At 37.7% G+C, this 18355-nt stretch overlaps 1 protein-coding gene across 5 annotated transcripts in view; it reads left to right on the top strand.

The window, feature by feature from the left end:
* Positions 1–15041, top strand: part of RNF38 (ring finger protein 38) — an 89886-nt gene extending 74845 nt beyond the window's left edge. For 4 of the 5 annotated variants that reach the window (XM_052701184.1, XM_052701182.1, XM_052701180.1 and 1 more), the window contains 7 exons: positions 1042–1212; positions 3469–3630; positions 6642–6748; positions 7528–7612; positions 9050–9171; positions 9478–9577; positions 13435–15041. In XM_052701184.1, the coding sequence (XP_052557144.1) occupies positions 1042–1212; positions 3469–3630; positions 6642–6748; positions 7528–7612; positions 9050–9171; positions 9478–9577; positions 13435–13491 (804 nt within the window). In that variant the 3' untranslated portion in view covers positions 13492–15041. The remainder of the gene's footprint in view (positions 1–1041; positions 1213–3468; positions 3631–6641; positions 6749–7527; positions 7613–9049; positions 9172–9477; positions 9578–13434) is intronic. The other variant, XM_052701181.1, reaches the window with a different exon arrangement.
* The last annotated feature ends 3314 nt before the right edge of the window (positions 15042–18355 follow it).

Genomic DNA, 18355 nt, shown 5'->3' on the forward strand with positions numbered 1-18355 from the left:
CTGCATCTAAAAACGTCAAATTAATCTGTTACTGATTCAGAATATAAAGATTTATGTTTGGTGGTGATTACAATAAATGAGGCAATGATTCCACCTTCGCTAATGTAAGCTAATCTTAAACTAGACCTTATTCCCACTTTGCTGTTGTAGTCAGCATGCACAGTATGTGTTGTGTAATAAGACAAAAATAGTGAGAGATCAGAACTGATTGTTCTGCATTACTTTGTACAATTTGATAGGTTTGCAGGTAGGGTGATTGAATTTTAAATATAAAACTCTTAATAAGCATCTTTTTTCATTTAAAACAAAGATCAAAGATATACTGTTGTTTTCAGCTAACAAGTGTGTTATAAAATGCTCTTTTAATGAGCAAAAATTTAGCACAGATGCCTGGCATTCGGATGACAGATCAAAGAACAGGAAAAAGAATAAAGGATTTCATGCTCCTCCATATCTAGAATTGGAAGTAAAATCGAGCTCTTCCAGGAAGCACATTCCTGTTTACCTGCAGTGCATTCATCACTTCTGTGTTGTATAAGTAGTTCCAAAGATTAGAGAGAAAAAGCTGTTTCTGCAGTAAGTATATCTCAGCCTCCTTCAAAGCATAAGACTACCATCGAAGTGGAGAACTGAGTTAAGATGTTTTGAGGCAGTCTGATGGCTAGCAGTCCCTCAGCTACATTTATATCTTTAAATGCTTGGAACACTTGTTTAGGAATGTCATTTTGAAGGTAAAACATGCAAGGAAGCTAGTACGGTACATATACCTACTCTTTACTCAGGAGTCCATCTAATAGTGAAAATCCCATTGAAAATCCCAGCTCCCATTGAATTTATAGCTAGGAGATATCACCATGGTTTGAGTCTGTGGTATGCTAGTCACTTTGCATGTCAGTTAATATTTTTGTGTATTTAGGAAGTTTTTCCAAGGGATCAAGAGAAATGCTTTCTCTTAATTATACCTTTCCATGATAAATGGTGCACTGCTCTGTAGGAACTTTGTGCTAGAGACTAAAAAAAAGTGTTTTCATTTTATTTCAGATGCTTCAAGCGTGCTCAGTTCAGCACCTACCAGTACCGTATGCAGCATTTCCACCCCTTATTTCTAGCGACCCATTCCTTTTGCACCCTCCTCATCTGTCTCCACACCATCCTCCTCACTTGCCTCCCCCAGGACAGTTTGTTCCTTTCCAAGCACAGCAGTCACGTTCGGTAAGTAGTGCTTCTTTCTCTCTCTCTCCTTAGAATTGGTGTGGCTGGAGGTGCAAGTGGTACTGATAACTAATCCAGGAAACTGATTTTGTTGAAAGTAACAGGATTTTGCACATTTGCTTTCTTAGCAAGTCCTTCAACTACTTAGTGTGAAGATGAAGAAATAATTTTAAAATTCACTACTTCTTTTTGAATTTCATCAGTTGCTATCAATGCAGTTTCTCCCTAAGACTTCACTTTTTGTCGAAAGATGTATATCCTTACCACTGTCTTCAGATTCTTCTTTTTCAGAAAGCCATAGGGAAGTTAATCTCGTTATATGCTTCCTGTGTATTACTTCTCAGTTAATTTTTAAATGGACAGTGTTTTCACTAAAACATGATGACCTAAAAGCTTCCAAACATACTCACGAGTTTGTAGTCTCTCCCTTTCTTCTATTTATTACTTGCAAAAGTTTTTTGCTCAAGCAGATTTGTCTTAGCAATGGGGACTATGCAAACACAGGGAAATATGACTGACTGAATCTGAGGAGCAAAATTAGATTTTTATTTTCTGGCATACAGCTTTTACTGTAGGGTTCTCTCTAGCCCATATGGGTTATCTCCCATTCATTTGTTTGCCCCTGTTACCAGAAGATGCCAATATGTTATTAACGCAGAAATGGAAAACGGTTTTGTTGTTACTAGAAGATTTCTAAAGACCTGCACTGCCATATCTAAGGTATGGCTAACTGATGCAATAGCTCTGTTAAAGTAATGGGAGAACATCTGGAAAAATACAGTTTTCAGTGGTAAGACGTTTGTAAGACGTTCTTTCAGAAAATGTGTGAACTTTGATTTTAGCTTCAGTTGCTGACATAGGTTATTGACTGGATTTGACTTTCAGCTCTGGCAAATAGCCAGTATTTCAGTGCTTTAAGAATACGTTGGCTTAAAAGTTTGTACTGCATGAAAGGGAAACAGAATTTTGCTTTGCTGCCAGAATACGGATTTCTTTGCTGAGTTTCCTTAAATGAGGAATTTAGCATTAGAAAAAGAAAGATGCGTTAATGAAACAGTGACTGCTCTTGAATGTTTCTTGGGAACTGTTGAACCTGACATATCAGAGAATTTTAGGGTTTGGACCTCTGGAGATCGTTTAGTCCAACCCAATGTTAAAGCAGATTCCCTAGAGTAGGTTGCGCAGGAAAGCATCCAAGTGAGTATTGAACTTCATTTCCAGAGAGGGAGACTCCGCTGCCTCTATGGGTGGCACATCGCCCTCAAATCATGGAATCATAAAGGCTAGAAAAGATCATCAAGATGATCTAGTCCAACCACCAACCTATCACCACCATGCCCGCAGTAATGCCAGTGTCACATCCATATACAGTTCTTGAGCACCTCCAAAGGTGGTGACTCCGCCACCTCCCTGAGCAACCTGTTCGAATATCTCACCACTTTTACTGTGAAGAAATTTTTCCTAATATCCAGCCTGAACTTACCCTGATGCAACTTAACGCTGTTACCTTTCATCCTATTGTAAGTCTCCTAAGACAGTAGGCCAACCCCTACCTTGCTACAGCATCCTTTCAGGAAATTGGTGAGAGTGATAAGATCTTCCCTGCCTGCTCATGGCCAGTTTGTTGTCCACCAGGACACTCAAGTCCTTCTCTGCACAACTGTGGATGTACTACAATTAACTAGATTACAGTATTGAGCTGGAATCTCATGGTTGTCTGTTCCTGATAGGATTGCTTGCACTATCCTCCTAGGAGAGATCTTGCTTGATTACTGTATCATTCACAGTTTAATGGAACCACTGTGTTCACTCTCCTCTTTTCAGACTGTCTAAACTAATTTCAGTTCTTGTCTTTGGTTTGTTTTTTTCCTCTCTTTCGTAGTTGTTAAATGAAAGCAGCCTGGCAAGAAGGAGAGCAAATATTTGTCCAACAAAATGCAATAGACAGGAAATTATAGCTATTCCAATATTTGCTAGATGACATAAATTCCTGGTCATTTAGCATGACTAGCTGGAAAAATTGAATTAATACCAAAAGTATGTTGTCTTCACTTTTTGGTAATGTTAATGATGCAGGAGTTGGTCATACTGTTATTCTGTGAATGTGAGTATTTTTTTACTTATAGTTTTTTTTATCCTGTAGAATTGACTACAGCAGCTCAGAGTATACATGAGATTGCAGTTCTTTAGTGGGAAAATATTATATCTCATTATTGCAGCAAATATATGTATGTTTGGTTTTGTTTTTTTTTTTAGCCATTTCAAAGGATAGAAAATGAAGTAGAACTACTTGGAGAACATCTTCCTGTAGGAGGTTTTACGTATCCTCCCTCAGCTCATCCACCAACGTTGCCTCCCTCAGCCCCTCTCCAGTTCTTAACTCATGATCCTTTACACCAGGAAGTGTCATTTGGCGTTGTAAGTATTGTTTTACATGCTTTACTCTCAGTCATGCTGTTAGCTGTCTTGCGTTCAAATATGTAGTATATTTTGTCAGAAACTTGCACTTCTTGCAGTTGTGGTCCATTAATGACTACATACTGCAATATTTTAAGTTCATTTTACTCAAGCTAACTATAGCCAGTATTGTTGATATCAGTAAATGATTTCTGATAACATTATCTAGAGAGACAGTGATAGTAGTTACTTTGAAAACATTTGCATGTTGACAAGATTGCTACTATAGAAACTAGTTAGTGTTTAGAAAAGCTGTTGCCATGTATGCTGTTGTTAGTTTGTCATCCGTACTTTGAGTTTCTACAAGTCAGAAAACCAAGAATTTTTAAGAACACTGATTTGTTGGGTTTTTTTTTCTTCCTGGAATGTTTGCGATACACAGACAAGCAGTTGTATAGATCAATTCCACACTACAGGCTATATTATATTACGAAAGTAGTCAGAGTGTTTTTAAGACAACCTTCTGTATGACTGTAGGCAGTTCAACTGCAAGATCATGAAACAGTTAAACATGGTGCAAGATTAAATCTGTGCTGTAATTTGTGTTTCCAGTATCTCTACTATCTCTAGGGTCTTTGCGGTGCACTTTGGTCTGTTGGGTTTGATTTTTTTGTTGTTGTTGAAAAAGCCTTTCCCCTGTGGGTAATGCTTGAAGAAATAATGTTACTCGGTATTTTTTTTAATATTTGACCTGTGCATCAAGTTGTCAGAAAGTTTTAGAAGCACAGTGGTGCTTCAGCCTTTAAATGAAAATGAGACTTTAGAACCTGCAACAACAGAACATAGAGCTAGCTTTTCTTTATTAGTCACCTTGAAATCATGCACCATAGTTAATGTGAATGGTCTTCCCAGGAAATTTTCAGTCACTATGATACACTTTCAAATACACTTACAAAACTTCTGTATGTTGCCTGGATTTTATTACAACTGCTTCAAAGATGTTTGTGAATTTCTAAGTTCAGTCCTTAAAAACAGATAGCAAATAAGTAGTACATTTATGCAGGTTACATGTTATTTTTTCTCTGTGGTGCCTTAATTCTGGGTTGTGTACTGCTGAGGGGTGGAATAAGGGTGTAATCTTGATCTTTTGTAAAGGAATTCTAACTATTTTTAAAATTTTTCCAGTGATTCAAAATGATTTTAAGAAAAGCTTGGTATTCTTTAAACTATCACTAGTGTTCTAGTTATATTAAAATTATAATGGAATGGCTACATCTCTGATTTTCTTTAGGTCAGTTAACTGAAATCTGAGCACAGCACTTTTTAATGATATTCTGGATCACAGAATTCTCAAAGCTGTAAAGCTAGTGTTTACTCTGTCTAGTGTGAGGTCTTTTCTTTCAAGAAAAAGACCCAATTTTTCCACATTGTGTTCATGTTAATATGTAAATCTAATGTAAAACTGTGGCTATCTATTAGGTATATTTATCTTGTAAACTTAAGGGTCTTTAGATTAGATATTGGTGGTGTTGAACTTTTCTGTGTTCAAACATGGAAGAATAAATACTGGTTAATAAAAATTTTGAGTGTTCTTTGTTCCAAAGAAGTAAATGCCTCAAAGCTTTCAAATATTAATGCGATAATGGTTCATCAATTTCAACTTAAAAAATAATAGACACTTCTTGTATCTTAACTATTTCTGGGGGGAAAAAAAGTTATTATTATATGGAAAATTTCTACCATTTGTGTCCCTGTTCTTTTAGGTAAAACAAGGGATTAAAAAAAATAATACTGAAAACTTAAACGTTCAAGTGAAGGGCTTGGCATGCAAATGAAAAACAAAGCCCTGTTTTATCCTTGTCAATTGAAGCTGTAGGCTTGAGAGCCTCTGTAAGCACTGTCCATATGCAGAAATTGTACAAACTTGCTCTACAGATAGCATAGCTTTATTTTCAGTGTAATTGTATGCTGCTGCTGCTTTAATTCCGGATCAGAGATTCTGCTGTAGTGCATAGTGGTGATGCTCCCTACTCTGTAGTAATCTTACACCAATGAAAGAATTTATGAAGAGAACAGCTACAGACCTTTAAGGGGGGTTGCTATTATTGTTTTTTGTTTGTAGTTTTAAAGATTTTTCTTTGTCCTGTGCACAAGCCTGCATAATAGCACTGAGTCTAAAAGCTGAATTGTTACAGAAGACTTTACAAAAGAGACAGTAGTTCAGGTCTTATCTTCTTCCCAAAGCCTCATGCACATGTGAACTATGCAGAAAATGTCTTGCAAGGACTTCTGCTGTGTGTTACTACTTTTTCACGTGGAATGGTGTGATTCCATTACTGACAGGAATTTTAGCTTCAAATTGTTAGGAGAGGTTGAGGCTATTTGAACATAATCAGTGTCCAAAATAGCTGGATTTCTTTAAATGACACTGCATTGAAAGTGGTCTTTGATAATCAGATTTCAGTTTGGTTAGGAAAACCAAATACTGAATCACAGGATAACAAAGTGGTTGAGGTTGGAAAAGGGCCCCTGGAGGTCCTCTGGTCAAATCCTCTGTCCTCAAGCAAGGACACCTAGAACTATTTGTCCAGCACCATGTCCAGGTGGCTTTTGAAGATCTCCAGGGAGGAGACTCTACAAACCTCTCTGGGCAACCTGTTCCAGTGCTCTGTCACCTGCACAGTGAAGAAGTGCTTCTAGATGCGCTCCCGTGTTCCAGATTGTGCCCGTTGCCTCTTGTACTGGCACTGGGCACCACTGAAAAAGAGCCTGGCTCCATCCTCTTTGCACCCTCCCTTCAGGTATTTGTACCTATTGATGAAATTCCCTCCAAGTCCTCTCTTCTCCAGTCTGAACAGCTCTCTCAACCTCTCAACCTCATAGAAGAGGTACTGCAGTCCATCATCTTGGTGGCCCTGTGCTGTACTCTCTCAGTACTTTCCTTTCTCTGTTTTGTACCTGGAAGCCCAGAGCTGGGCGCAAGTACCAGTCCCAAAGGTTTCAGAGGAAGCTTATTTTCTTCTCTCTTGCAGCCTTACCCACCGTTTATGCCTCGAAGACTCACAGGGCGCAGCAGATACAGATCACAGCAGCCAATACCTCCACACCCTTACCATCCTAGTCTACTACCTTATGTGCTGTAAGTTCAAAGTATATTTGCTTCCGTGTAGGTTATTACAAAGTAATGTGAGTTAACCAGTCCTCTCAACAGAGACCTGTAGTTTTTATGGTTGGACTCTAATAGAGAGTAGACAGTTCTGCTGCACCAGATCGGAGAAAAACTTCCATATCTATGTAAAATTTCCAACCTGCTGTGGATGACATATGCACTTGCACAAGGGAAAATACAAGTGCAGTTTTGTCCAACGTAGTTTTGTGCCTGCGGTGTGTCTTTTTTCTGAACTGTGTGCATGAAGATGTTTGAGATAAGTAAATTCAAAACTTAATTCGTGGATGCTTTTATGAATTTAATGATTAAGCTGTAGTGTGAAGTCCTAAGAGTCTTTAATCAAAATAGTTTGGTTTTGTTCTTAACAGAATCATTATATTTTATCCACTTAAAGAAATATTTAAGTCCAGAGCCAAATCCAATCCATCATCAGTACTAGCTTTCCATAATGTGTGATAATCAAGAGGTTCGTTTTCGTAACAGTTCTAAGTCTTATTCTAAGTATCACTTAAGATATGCATGCAGTTTAAAAGGCAGCACTGCAAGGATCAGGAAGTGGCAGAACCAGCTTCTCTCTTGATTCTTTCACTTCAAGCATCAGTTCTTGATTTCAAACATAAGATTTCCATCAGTTCTGAGAATACGTAATTCTGAAAGGGATCAGTAAGATAGCTTTGGCAGTGCCACAGGTTTCTGATATTTCCTTCAGCGAGATGCTGAGCCTTATACTTTGTTTGCTCTCATGGTAGATCAATGTTCCCAGTTCCACCTGCAGTTGGACGAGCTTTCAGCATTGAGCTGGATGTGGAAGATGGAGAGGTAGAAAACTATGAGGTTGGTATGAAAACAACAACTATTTTTAAAGAATTGAATTATAAATTATGTTTTCAGTCTTGTTTCTGGCTTTCAAGAAAGTGTAATAACTGCAAAGACAAAATCCAGAGATCATCTTCTTGTTTGTTTGTAGTACTGGATATTTGAAGTGCTTAGCTTTTTGTCTCATTTCTCTTCCCCAGATTAGTAATCATTAACTAGTTCAGTCTTTGTGTTCTTCATATTACTCTTCTTCTTTTGAATTGTAATTGATTTTAAATGTCAAACAAAAATAAAGCACATTCAAAAGAGAAGTTACTTGAGTAACTACAGAACAGTGTTAATATCACAGGATGAATTGATTTAAGTGTAACAGTTATAAAGCCATTTTAGTGTCTTTTCTTCTTTACCCTCAGGAGGATACATTATTTCACATCTACAGATGCAGAACCATCCTTAATATCCTAGGTACTCATGGGACAGTCCAAGCTGTTGTATCTTTGCTGGTTCTAGGACTGTAGGATTCCCTTGGGCTTCTCTTCAAATACTTTTTCTTTCAAATACTCTTATTTGGCATCTCTTCACCTGTGCTCCTCTGAGTTCTGTGGTAACAGCACATTTGCTAGTTTAACGGTGAGCATTACTGTAGTAACTTCTGTGCTAGTTCTGAAGCATCATCATCTTGTTTTGGAGACTTTGGGCCCTCAGATTGAAAATATTAGAAATGACTGTGATCGTAAATGGTTTGCAGATTTCAGCAACTCTTAATTTTTGTATGCTTTCATTCTCCATCAAGCTTGTTCTGGTATTTTTTCACTAAAAAAAATAGACGGAGTGTAAGTTATATGTGACAGAGAGCAATTAATTGCATGACTCCTCATTGCTGTTTGACTCATAGAAAAAGGAGCATAGAAGTTCAAAAAAAAGTACTTAAACCTCAATGGTATGAATTCATTTTTGAGATTGATGATAAAATCTCCACCTCTCAATTGATCTAGCCCAAGGTGTGGAGTGGGAATCAGAATTTGTCCCCTGAACTCTTGTGTTTCTCTCACAGAACCAGACTCACGGTGTATCAGTAGGAAGTAAATGTGTTGACTTATTTTCTGCTTACCCCCACTATTAATTTTATAGTGGGATGAAGTGGATCTTACAGAAACGACGTACATACCGACCTGTGTATGCAAGCATAGGAACAGTTTGAAGTTTCATTCTGTATTTTGAAATCCCAAAGAAATACCCTGCGTAATTCAGAAAGATGTTTGGAAGAGGAGGATGCACAAATCTTGCTATTGAATCTTATTTTATAGGGGAGAGCTAAGCTTCTAAACATTTATTTATGAAGGGTGGTTTGTGTGCCAGGTTATATAGTGCTGTGTAACAGCATCTCCACATCTCATGGAACCAGAATTTGTTTAAGCAGCGCATTTTTAAATGTCTGATGTCCATGTTTTGCAGGCCCTGCTGAATTTGGCAGAACGCCTGGGAGAAGCCAAACCACGAGGACTGACGAAGGCAGACATTGAACAACTCCCATCCTATAGGTTCAATCCAAACAACCACCAGTCAGAGCAGACACTGTAAGTACACATCTCTCTTTCAAAATTACATCATTTATTTGGCTGTATTTTCATTTCTTTGGACTGCACCCTCCGCTGCACTATAGGAACTAAAAGCAGTGATTATCAGTAAACAGTTTTATTAATTAAAGACAGAACTCATTTAGTATTCTCAGTTTACATCATGCACTGCTCATCCTCAAACACGAACACAGGTAACTGTTGTAACTGCTGCGATGCTGCAGTTGTATCAGCAAGATTGTGTGTGACATATATGTTTGGTGTTCTTAAATAGCAGATACATTTGAACTTTGCTGTCTTTTTTAGGTGCGTGGTGTGCATGTGTGATTTTGAGTCAAGGCAGCTACTTAGAGTCTTACCCTGTAACCACGAGTTCCATGCCAAGTGTGTTGATAAATGGCTTAAGGTAAAAAAATAAAGTTTTAGAGGGAATTCATTATGTATGGATTTTGAGGTGGGATGGTTATTGTTTTGGGATTTGGTTATTTTGCTGTTCTTCATTTCCTCTTATTTCACTTTTGTCCAATTTTAGAGTAGAAATGCCAGCAGACTTGAGAGCACTATGTAGCTATGTTATTTTTTTTAATGATTGATTCAGTATGTTTCTTTACAATCCTTGGCATAAGGAAAAAGGAACATAGAGAGAATAGTTTTCATGGTCAGATCTGTCTGTTTTCCATTTCCACAAAACAATGGAATTCAACTGTGAATTCAGCTTTAAATTCACAAATACACAAATCAAAAAAGAAATGATATGGTAGCATAAGAAGTACAAATTAGAGCTTCTCTGTTGACAGTGAATTTGTTTTCAATATCGTGTAGCAAAGAGTAGATCATACTTCCTTCCTGTTTTGCTGTCAGTGTTAGGTTTTGAGGCACATCAAATATGTTCTGTGTGTGTTTGAGTTAATACATACATATTTATGTGAATGTAATATATGCCAGTAAGATTTAACCTGTAATTATGGTTTTACGTTATTAAAATGTGATCTTTCAAAACAACTTGAGGAGAAATGAAAGGATCTAGAAGCTGGATAGCTCAGTAAGGTGACAGAATATAGGAACTAGGCATGAAGAACAGGAGATGTAAATAAGTGGATGACAGCACACAGAACGTCTCTACAAATTGCATTAGCCACACGTATTGCCAACAAGGTGTGGATTCCTGTCTTGTTGCACCTTTTTTTCTGTGTTTTATTCTCTTCAGCTTTAATTTAATCTGTGTGCACAAAATTGAAACTGCGATGATTGTGTTAAAAAAATATACTGGAAACAGTCTGTGGAGAGACATATAAATGCAGTCTGCTGGAAAAAGAAATTAAAAAGACCTTGGCTGTTTAGTTCATAGCAGCAAGAAAATGCCTATCTTTGGCATACACTGAAATATTTGTGCAAAGAATGAAAAATCAAATTAATACTGACAGCATTCTTTCAGCTATCTTTTGGTAGAACTATTGTCCTTTAGTATTTGAATCCACATACATACATGACAACCAGCAAGAGAAGTACAAACATCTAGTCGTTTTATTTTCAGATTTAGTAAATAGAATAATCATAATAAAGAAAAACTAAAGAAGATGTAGGCTGTTGAAAGTGGCTTTCTTCACTGTCCCCTATCTCGTGCTCAGGAAGTGTTCGCACTAGATTCGTAAAACCTTTTTGATGCATAAAACTTCTTAAATGGTTTATGCAGTTGACAAAGTAACCACAGATAGTACTCAGTTTATTTTGTGGAAAAAATACATTTTTTCATTGGACTTCACACAGCCTTTGATACGGAGGACTTTGTAAGCTCATCTACATTTAATCACATAGATTTTAAAGAGAAAGCTCTTCCCAGGCTGTTAGTGCAGAAAACGTGCATCTCATGCAGGGAGCCACTGATCTGCAGATTACTAAGAGTTGGGAAAATACAGCAGGGAAGTATTAATGCATGCTTGTCATGTTCCTTGTGCTCTTTGTTATGTGTTTTTGGTCGCAAGAGTCAGGCAGTTAGATGAATCTTTTTTGGGACTCAGTGTGGCAGTTCTGAAGTTGCATTCAGTACTTTGAGTTGGTAGTGAACTAGCAATTGAATTCAGATCAGCAAACTAAAAAAATCCCAGAACCTATTTTAGCCTTTATTTTACAATCTTAAATGTTCTGTATTAATGGTAAAACTATTATGACCTAATCCAGATGCCTCTCCCAAGTTAGGAACCACTTATTTTCAAGTAGTTCTGAGTGTGGTATAGTCTAACTTATCAGAGAAAAAGGTTGTAACCTTAAGCATCAGCTTAAGCAGAATGAGATGAAAGGTGTGCAATGTAAACTTTAGGGGGGGGTGCAGCTGCATCCACCAAAAATGGCTTGTATTAGCCTAACACGTCTAGCTCATTTTGCATCCAATTTTAAGACAAGGATAAAGCATCGTAAAAGCATTGTTGCTAAATCAGTCTGTTTATACCACATAGATTTAGTTGCACTATAGGAAGATACTGTGTAAAATAAAGATTATTTTGCTCTGCAAATGACAGAGCAAATGACCTGTATAACTTCAGCCTATTTTAGCTAAAGCCTGTACCTACAGTTAAAGCAGCCACCAACTGGAAGTGAGGGCAGCTACAGGATATTGTGGCTTACAACTTTTTGTTTTTGTCCATTTCCTTATGCATGTATTTTATACGTTGAGAATATAGATGTGTTCATGTCCATGTAATTCACAACATCCAATCAATATCATACTGATAAATACGCAAGAAAAATAATACTTTTAGCTTTTAGTACGTCAAACCTAAAAAAGCCACCTCCCAAAAAATCCAAACCCTAGAAATATCAGGAGTCATGTTAAAGAGTGATGTTTCGTGCTATGTTGGTATGTACTTAATTGTTTATCTTGCAGTTATCGCTTGAGTCATTAATTCATTGAATTTTGAAGAACTTGCCAATTATTTTAAAAATTACATAAGCTGAACTGTATGTAGAATAATGCAAAGTAGCAACCAAGTGATGGTATTGTTCTCAAGTAACTGCAGAACTGCAGGAGAGAGAGCAAGAAATAATCAATGATTCTCTAGCCGTTCTTTATAGAAACTATGAAATTATTAAATGCAACATAAACTGTATATCATTAATAACAGAAGTAATAGGAAAAATATTATTCATTTTAATTATTTTATTAAGAAATGCTTCTTAGTAATGGCATGCTACTTTCATTGACATTTACGATTCATACTTGAAATGTGTGGCAGTGATTTCTGTGTTGGGATGGGGGGAAGCCATGTTTTCTATTGCTGTGAGTTTTGTGTTCATTGAAAAGTTTGGAAAACTTGGAGCTGAGGGTGGTTGGATTATTTTGTAGTTGTGGGCATTGTGAACTAGAGAGTCTGGGACAGGAAGGAGTTACTCTCCCTCTCCTCTTGCAAAGTAAATGTTGTGTCATAAAAAATGTGACACATGTTGTTTCTGCTGTTTATCGTTGCTTTTTTCATTTGAAATTATGTCTTTACAAAGAGGAAGAGAACCCAAAAATACTCCCGGTAGCTCAAGAAATGTTACCTTTCTTTTATCTGTCCTTTTTAAGGAAGCTGTAGAAAGTTGATGGATATGTATTTTCAGTGAGCGCTTTAACGAAGGGCTAAAGTCAGGCCTCCTTTTCTGTGTGTTATTACCTGGGCTTTGAATTTTAAAACCTATTTAATCAGATCATCTCCCTTCTTTTCTTTTTTACTGAAATCCCTTCTGTTTTTCACTGCTCTGCCTTTAGCTTTTACCAACTCTGTTCAATGAGTTTCTTTAAGAATAACTGGATAAAGAGAGCATGAAGAGACGTGATCACTGATCAGCACAGCTTGTGGCAACATGGCACCTTTGTTTAATAGTTTAGGGCATTTATTGCCAGTCCAAAGTGACTTGCTTGATTTTGATGGGTTCCACTGAACACAGAGTACCCCTTCCTATTTGCTCCCTTCTGATTGCAGCTTACAGTAACAGCATATCTACATTATTATAACCACTGCACTTAGATAAAAGCCCAGTTCACTGCATTTCTTTTATCTATTTAATATTAAAAAGCCTCTTTTTTTTTTTTTTTTTTTGTAAACGCAGTTATGAATTGACAGACTTAAAACTCTGAAGTAACAAAGTGGATGAATGCACCTTGTCATTTCTTGCTTTGGAGTAGTCTTGAGCTTTGAAAGTAGCAGCATTGTTATCACAGATGTTCCATGTCATACACAAGTGTTTGTCATTACAGTAAACCCTTTTTTGTTTCTGGTTTTGCAGGCAAATCGTACCTGCCCAATTTGCAGAGCTGATGCTTCAGAAGTGCATCGTGATTAGAGTGACCAATCTAAGAGCACAAATCTGGTTTGGGTGTTCCTGGTCATGTGTATATATGAACTATCTATTGAACTTACCCATGTGGCTTCCAGCCTTTTCCTTTACACAAAAGGGTCAGTGGACCTTACTTTGCACTGTGTGAACTTAATCAATTATAAAGCTTATAACTAGTCTTCACATCTACGGGATTGTTATACTAACAGTGTGATTGGAACTCCAAAGATTTTTTTCTTTAGCTTAATTTTGTGTGTGCACTAACATTCCCTGGTTTTTGTGTGATCATTCTGAGTGTTGCTGCGAGATTACTGTGGACGTGATCTTTTAGCATGTGCTTTTATAAAAAAGAAAAAAAGAAAAAAAAAAAAAAGTGGTAGCTCCAAACAGTATAGCAATCTACCTTATATAGAGCCTTCAGATACTGTGAGTGGGAATGAGTGGTGTGAATGTTGGCTTGTGAGAGGATGGGTGAAGTGTGCTTGGGAATGAGTGTGCATGTGTGTTTGAGAACCTGTATACCAGCATGTGCTGAGAACGTATGTGTGTAGTATTAATTATGCTGCAATGTATAATCTTGTGTGTTATTTAAACAGTACTAGTACTGTACACTGGTTCCTTTCCTTGTGTTTGCAGTTGCACACAAATACAATGGGTGCAGCAATTACAGACATTTAGTATTTCCTCCCCAATGTACTTACAGGTACTTACCTGTCTACCTGCTATTCAAACAAGCTGTTATGCTACCCTTTACTCGGAGGCTTTAATGCGTACCACTAAAGGGGTCATTGATTGTTCATAGTTGAGTAATGTCGGGTTTTAGCATAAGTTACAGAGTTCAGATTTTTACTTTGCTTATTTACAAGTTATTTTATCAATGTAAAGTTGCAATATCACACAAATCGTTTAGCAATATTAACATTTCCAATTGGTAATTTCAGAATCAACATGTTCCTGTTCTCCTTTTCAATTTTTCTAGTTGGGCTATAATTGCATTCAGTTGATTTGACATTAGAGCTGAGTTCTGAAGATGCTGCAGTTATGCACTTCTTTCATGAAAGGAAGCAGAAAGGATACTGAGGGTCTTGTGCAACAGCCCTTCATTTTTTGCCATTGTGCTTGCTAAATAGATAATCCTCTAGCTTACAAGCATTGGCTTTAATCATACACATTCTTTGTCATTTACAAAGGAGTTTGTATACAGTTAAAATAACTTGTAAGAGGTTACAATTTTATTCCTGCTACTTCATGAATAAAATAAAATTTCTAGCATTTTCTCAGAGAAGTAGAACTTCTGGTTTTTTGTTGTATCACAAAAGAGGGTGGTTTTTGGTCACTCATTGCAGAATTCAGTTGCCCCGATGCTGCTTCTTGTCCCTCATTATTTTCATGATGAGTGTAATGTGAAGGAGGAACTCCCTTGGTTTTTGCAATTGAGTTTCCAGAAGACTCTACCGCAGTACGAAACGGGAGCACCTTCTGAACAAAGTGCTGTTAAACAGGAGGTAGCTTCTATCCAACTGCTTTCTTAATAGTCTTTTCTTTGTGCTTTTTTTTTTTAAAAAAAAAAAGTAGCTCCCTTTCCAACGTTTCAGACTGTTAGCATCTTCAGCACGTTCCTCCAAAATACTAACGTCCACCTATGCCATAGTTATTCAGAGGATGCACTTCTCACATCAGATTGCTTCTCCTGAATTGTCATTACTTCAGTTGCAGCAGCACAAGTGGCACAGTTAGCAATATTGCTGCAGCTTGCTGCCAGTCTCAGCTTTAAGTTGATTCTCTGTCATTTCTGATGCTTTTGTATGCTGCTATGCTTTAGTATCAATTATAATTCCAGTGTTACATGTTCTCCACGCTGTTTGCCCTCTTTCAGTGTTCTACAGACCAATCACAGCTGATGGTGCAGATGATATAAAAGCACAATTTTGCCCTATGTCAGATGCTCTTGCCTCCATTTGTGTAGTTACACAGGTAGTTCTCAGAAACGCTGAGTCTTTCCATTCCTACTCATATGTAAGAACACTAAACAAATGATCAAAGTACTAAAATTCCTCCTCTCTTCCAGAGGAGTTAGAATAATCTTTCACAATAACACCTGGCAGGTTAAAGTACATATAGCGAAATTTATTTTTTTAACAAATGAAATCATCTTGTTTAAAAAACATACCATGTGTCTTACAAAACTTAGGCTCTTTTATATAGCTGCAAAAGAAAACTTTCGATGCGTGCAAGTTTAACCGTAACTAACGCTATGTTTGATATTCAGTTTGAAGCATGGGAAGAGGGCACTTCTCTAAGCATTCACATTCTTCAGAAGCCAAGGGAAAGTCACCCTTTTTCTGGAATTGAGAAATCCTGATGTGTGAAGTCCCTTTCCCCAGTGGAACTCTGTGAGGCACTGGGAGACTGAGGAGTTGGAGGATCTAACTGGGTCAAATCCTGAAATGATTTGTTGCACTCTTATGGCTTGTCTCTTCTGAAATGGTTCATTTGTTTGCATGGGTCTCTTGCAGATGTGTGTGGACTTGCTTCCTGTGGGTAGTGTGTGTAAACAGCACACGTGCACATGTTCTGGATCAGCTCAGATGATCCACAGCCGATCTCGGTTGTGGCTATTGATGGGGATTCGTGCTGAGCTGCTCACTGCCATGTGTTCTGTACATTTGTGTGTAACTTCTCAGCCTGCCGTGGTGCCAGGCAGCACCAGCATCCAGCAAGATGTTTTTTATGTTCCTTCCCTTCCTGACTTCACCTGTCCCCTTTTCCTAAACAGTCCATAAGACATTTGCTTTATCATATTGGCACTGCTGTGGCTTTGGCATTAACTGCCAATTAAATTTGAAGTTTAAGGGGATATCAAGGCCTACAGATAATTCCAATGTCTCATTTTGTGACTTTCTTTACAAAAAAAGAAAAAAGTAAGTCTTTTGTTGTATACTGTTTTATATGGGCTCTTGAATGTGATTTCACAGCTGTTAACACATCATGTAGTACCTGGGATGGGATTTACCAACCTTTTTTTTTGTTGTTGTTTTACTTACAGAAAACACATTTTTGACTGAGTTATCTTTGGGCCTTTTTAGAAGCTGTGTTTTTTTCGTTTTGTTTTTTTCCTTTGGTACATTGTTACCTCATTTTGCTACTTGTATTTCAGATCTATTAATGGTTCTGAAAGCTTGTGACTTCTGTTGGAATCATTTTTGTCAGTTGTTTTCTTTAAATCATACTCTTTTGAATCAATTAATATGTAGTTTTAAATGTATTATAAATATCTGTAACCAAATCATTTGAAGGCTTGATAAATTTTTAACAAAATTTGTACATTTTTTATGAGAGTTACTAGTAATGCTTTACTACGTAGTGCAATGAAGTTTTATTTTTAATCCCTGTGCCCAATTTTGGAGTTGAGAAAGTTGTTCAGTAATAAATGTATGATGTTCACTTACACAAGTTTGTCTTGTTCTTCTTTGTGCCTTGTTTCCTTTCACTGCTCCCCCTATTTCTGTGCATTGTCATACGACTAACTTCAGATATTGGCAGCATCACAGTCGTGGTGCTGGGGGAAGGTTTGCCTTCTAAGCTGTAGTGCATGCAGTCATAAAATAACTTAGTTTGGAAAATCGTCAAATCCGTCCTCCACCCAACATTACGAGTCCATCACTAAACCATTTCCCTAAGCCCCACATGCACACGTCTCTTAGATACCTCCAGCACAATGTGGGCTTTTGAAAAAATGGGCAGACATATGACAGGAAGAGAAGCAGCCCTTGGGCAGCATTTGGGGTGTTTGAAGCTCCTGAGCGTGTGGGAGATAGGCACAGAAAGCACTTGTCAGGTGGCAGGCCATCTCTTCGCTGTCAGACTCGCAGATTTCCTGCCTGTGATTCTTGATAGTCGAGTTTAGCTGTCCCAATTACAACCAAATTCAAAATTTGTACGGCTTGATCTTGAATACCAAGCCAAATTCTGGCCATTCTATAAATCCATGAGTCCATGTTGCTTGTAACCCAGTAGTTATCCTTAATTTTGGTCAGCAGTGAAATGCTTTTCCCCCACATCTCTTCCCTTGCATCCTGGGAATACATACAGCTCTTAAATCCTTCAAAAAAAAAAGTGTTTATGATCGTAAGTCTTGCTTCCCAAGAATATCTTCGTACTTTTCTGCAAGCAGTCTGTTCACTTGTTCTGAGCTAACTGGTTCACATGGCCTCAGTAACTACTTATGAGTTGAGTCCAATCATCTTTGCAGGTAGAAGAAAGATAACAGGAAAGCACTGATAAAGAAGCTGCTGTACCCTATCTCACCCATGCAGGGATGGAATAGGCAGGATAGCAGGCTGAGTATATGTCTGCTATGTCTTACACATTCTGTGATTCTGTGCGTTTTTGCCTCCTTGGTGCACATTACCACTGTCAAAACAGTGTAACCCAGGGTTTAACATCTTTATTCTTCCTCTAACAAGGACAGGAAAAACAAGGGCTTTAGCAGCCAGTTTTGGTTGTTATCAAAGCTGGGGTTGTTGTTATCAAAGCACTGGGGTAGTACTCTGCAAGGCTTTATCAAGCGCTTTCTCAAACCGGAGGCACTGATTGCATAGTAACATTTGCAGGTCTCAAGTGCTGATTTTGTCAGAGGTGCTTTCCTTCTAGCACCAGCCCGCTTGCTGGCTTTCCACTGCTTCACCCTAGCTTTTGGATGATAGGTAGGATTCCAGAGATCTACAAACTTTCCAAAACAAGCTTAAGTTTAAGCTTCCCTTCTGTAGTTAAGAGCAGCTTTCTGGCATCTGCCATCACCAAGTGATGCTGCAGTGCCATCACAAAGGGCAAACTGATGAAGGGGTTGTAAGAGGAAGGTGGAGAAAGA

This window comes from Tympanuchus pallidicinctus, unplaced genomic scaffold (genome assembly GCF_026119805.1).
Source record: "Tympanuchus pallidicinctus isolate F22 unplaced genomic scaffold, pur_lepc_1.0 scaffold4, whole genome shotgun sequence".
Lineage (NCBI taxonomy): Eukaryota > Metazoa > Chordata > Aves > Galliformes > Phasianidae > Tympanuchus > Tympanuchus pallidicinctus.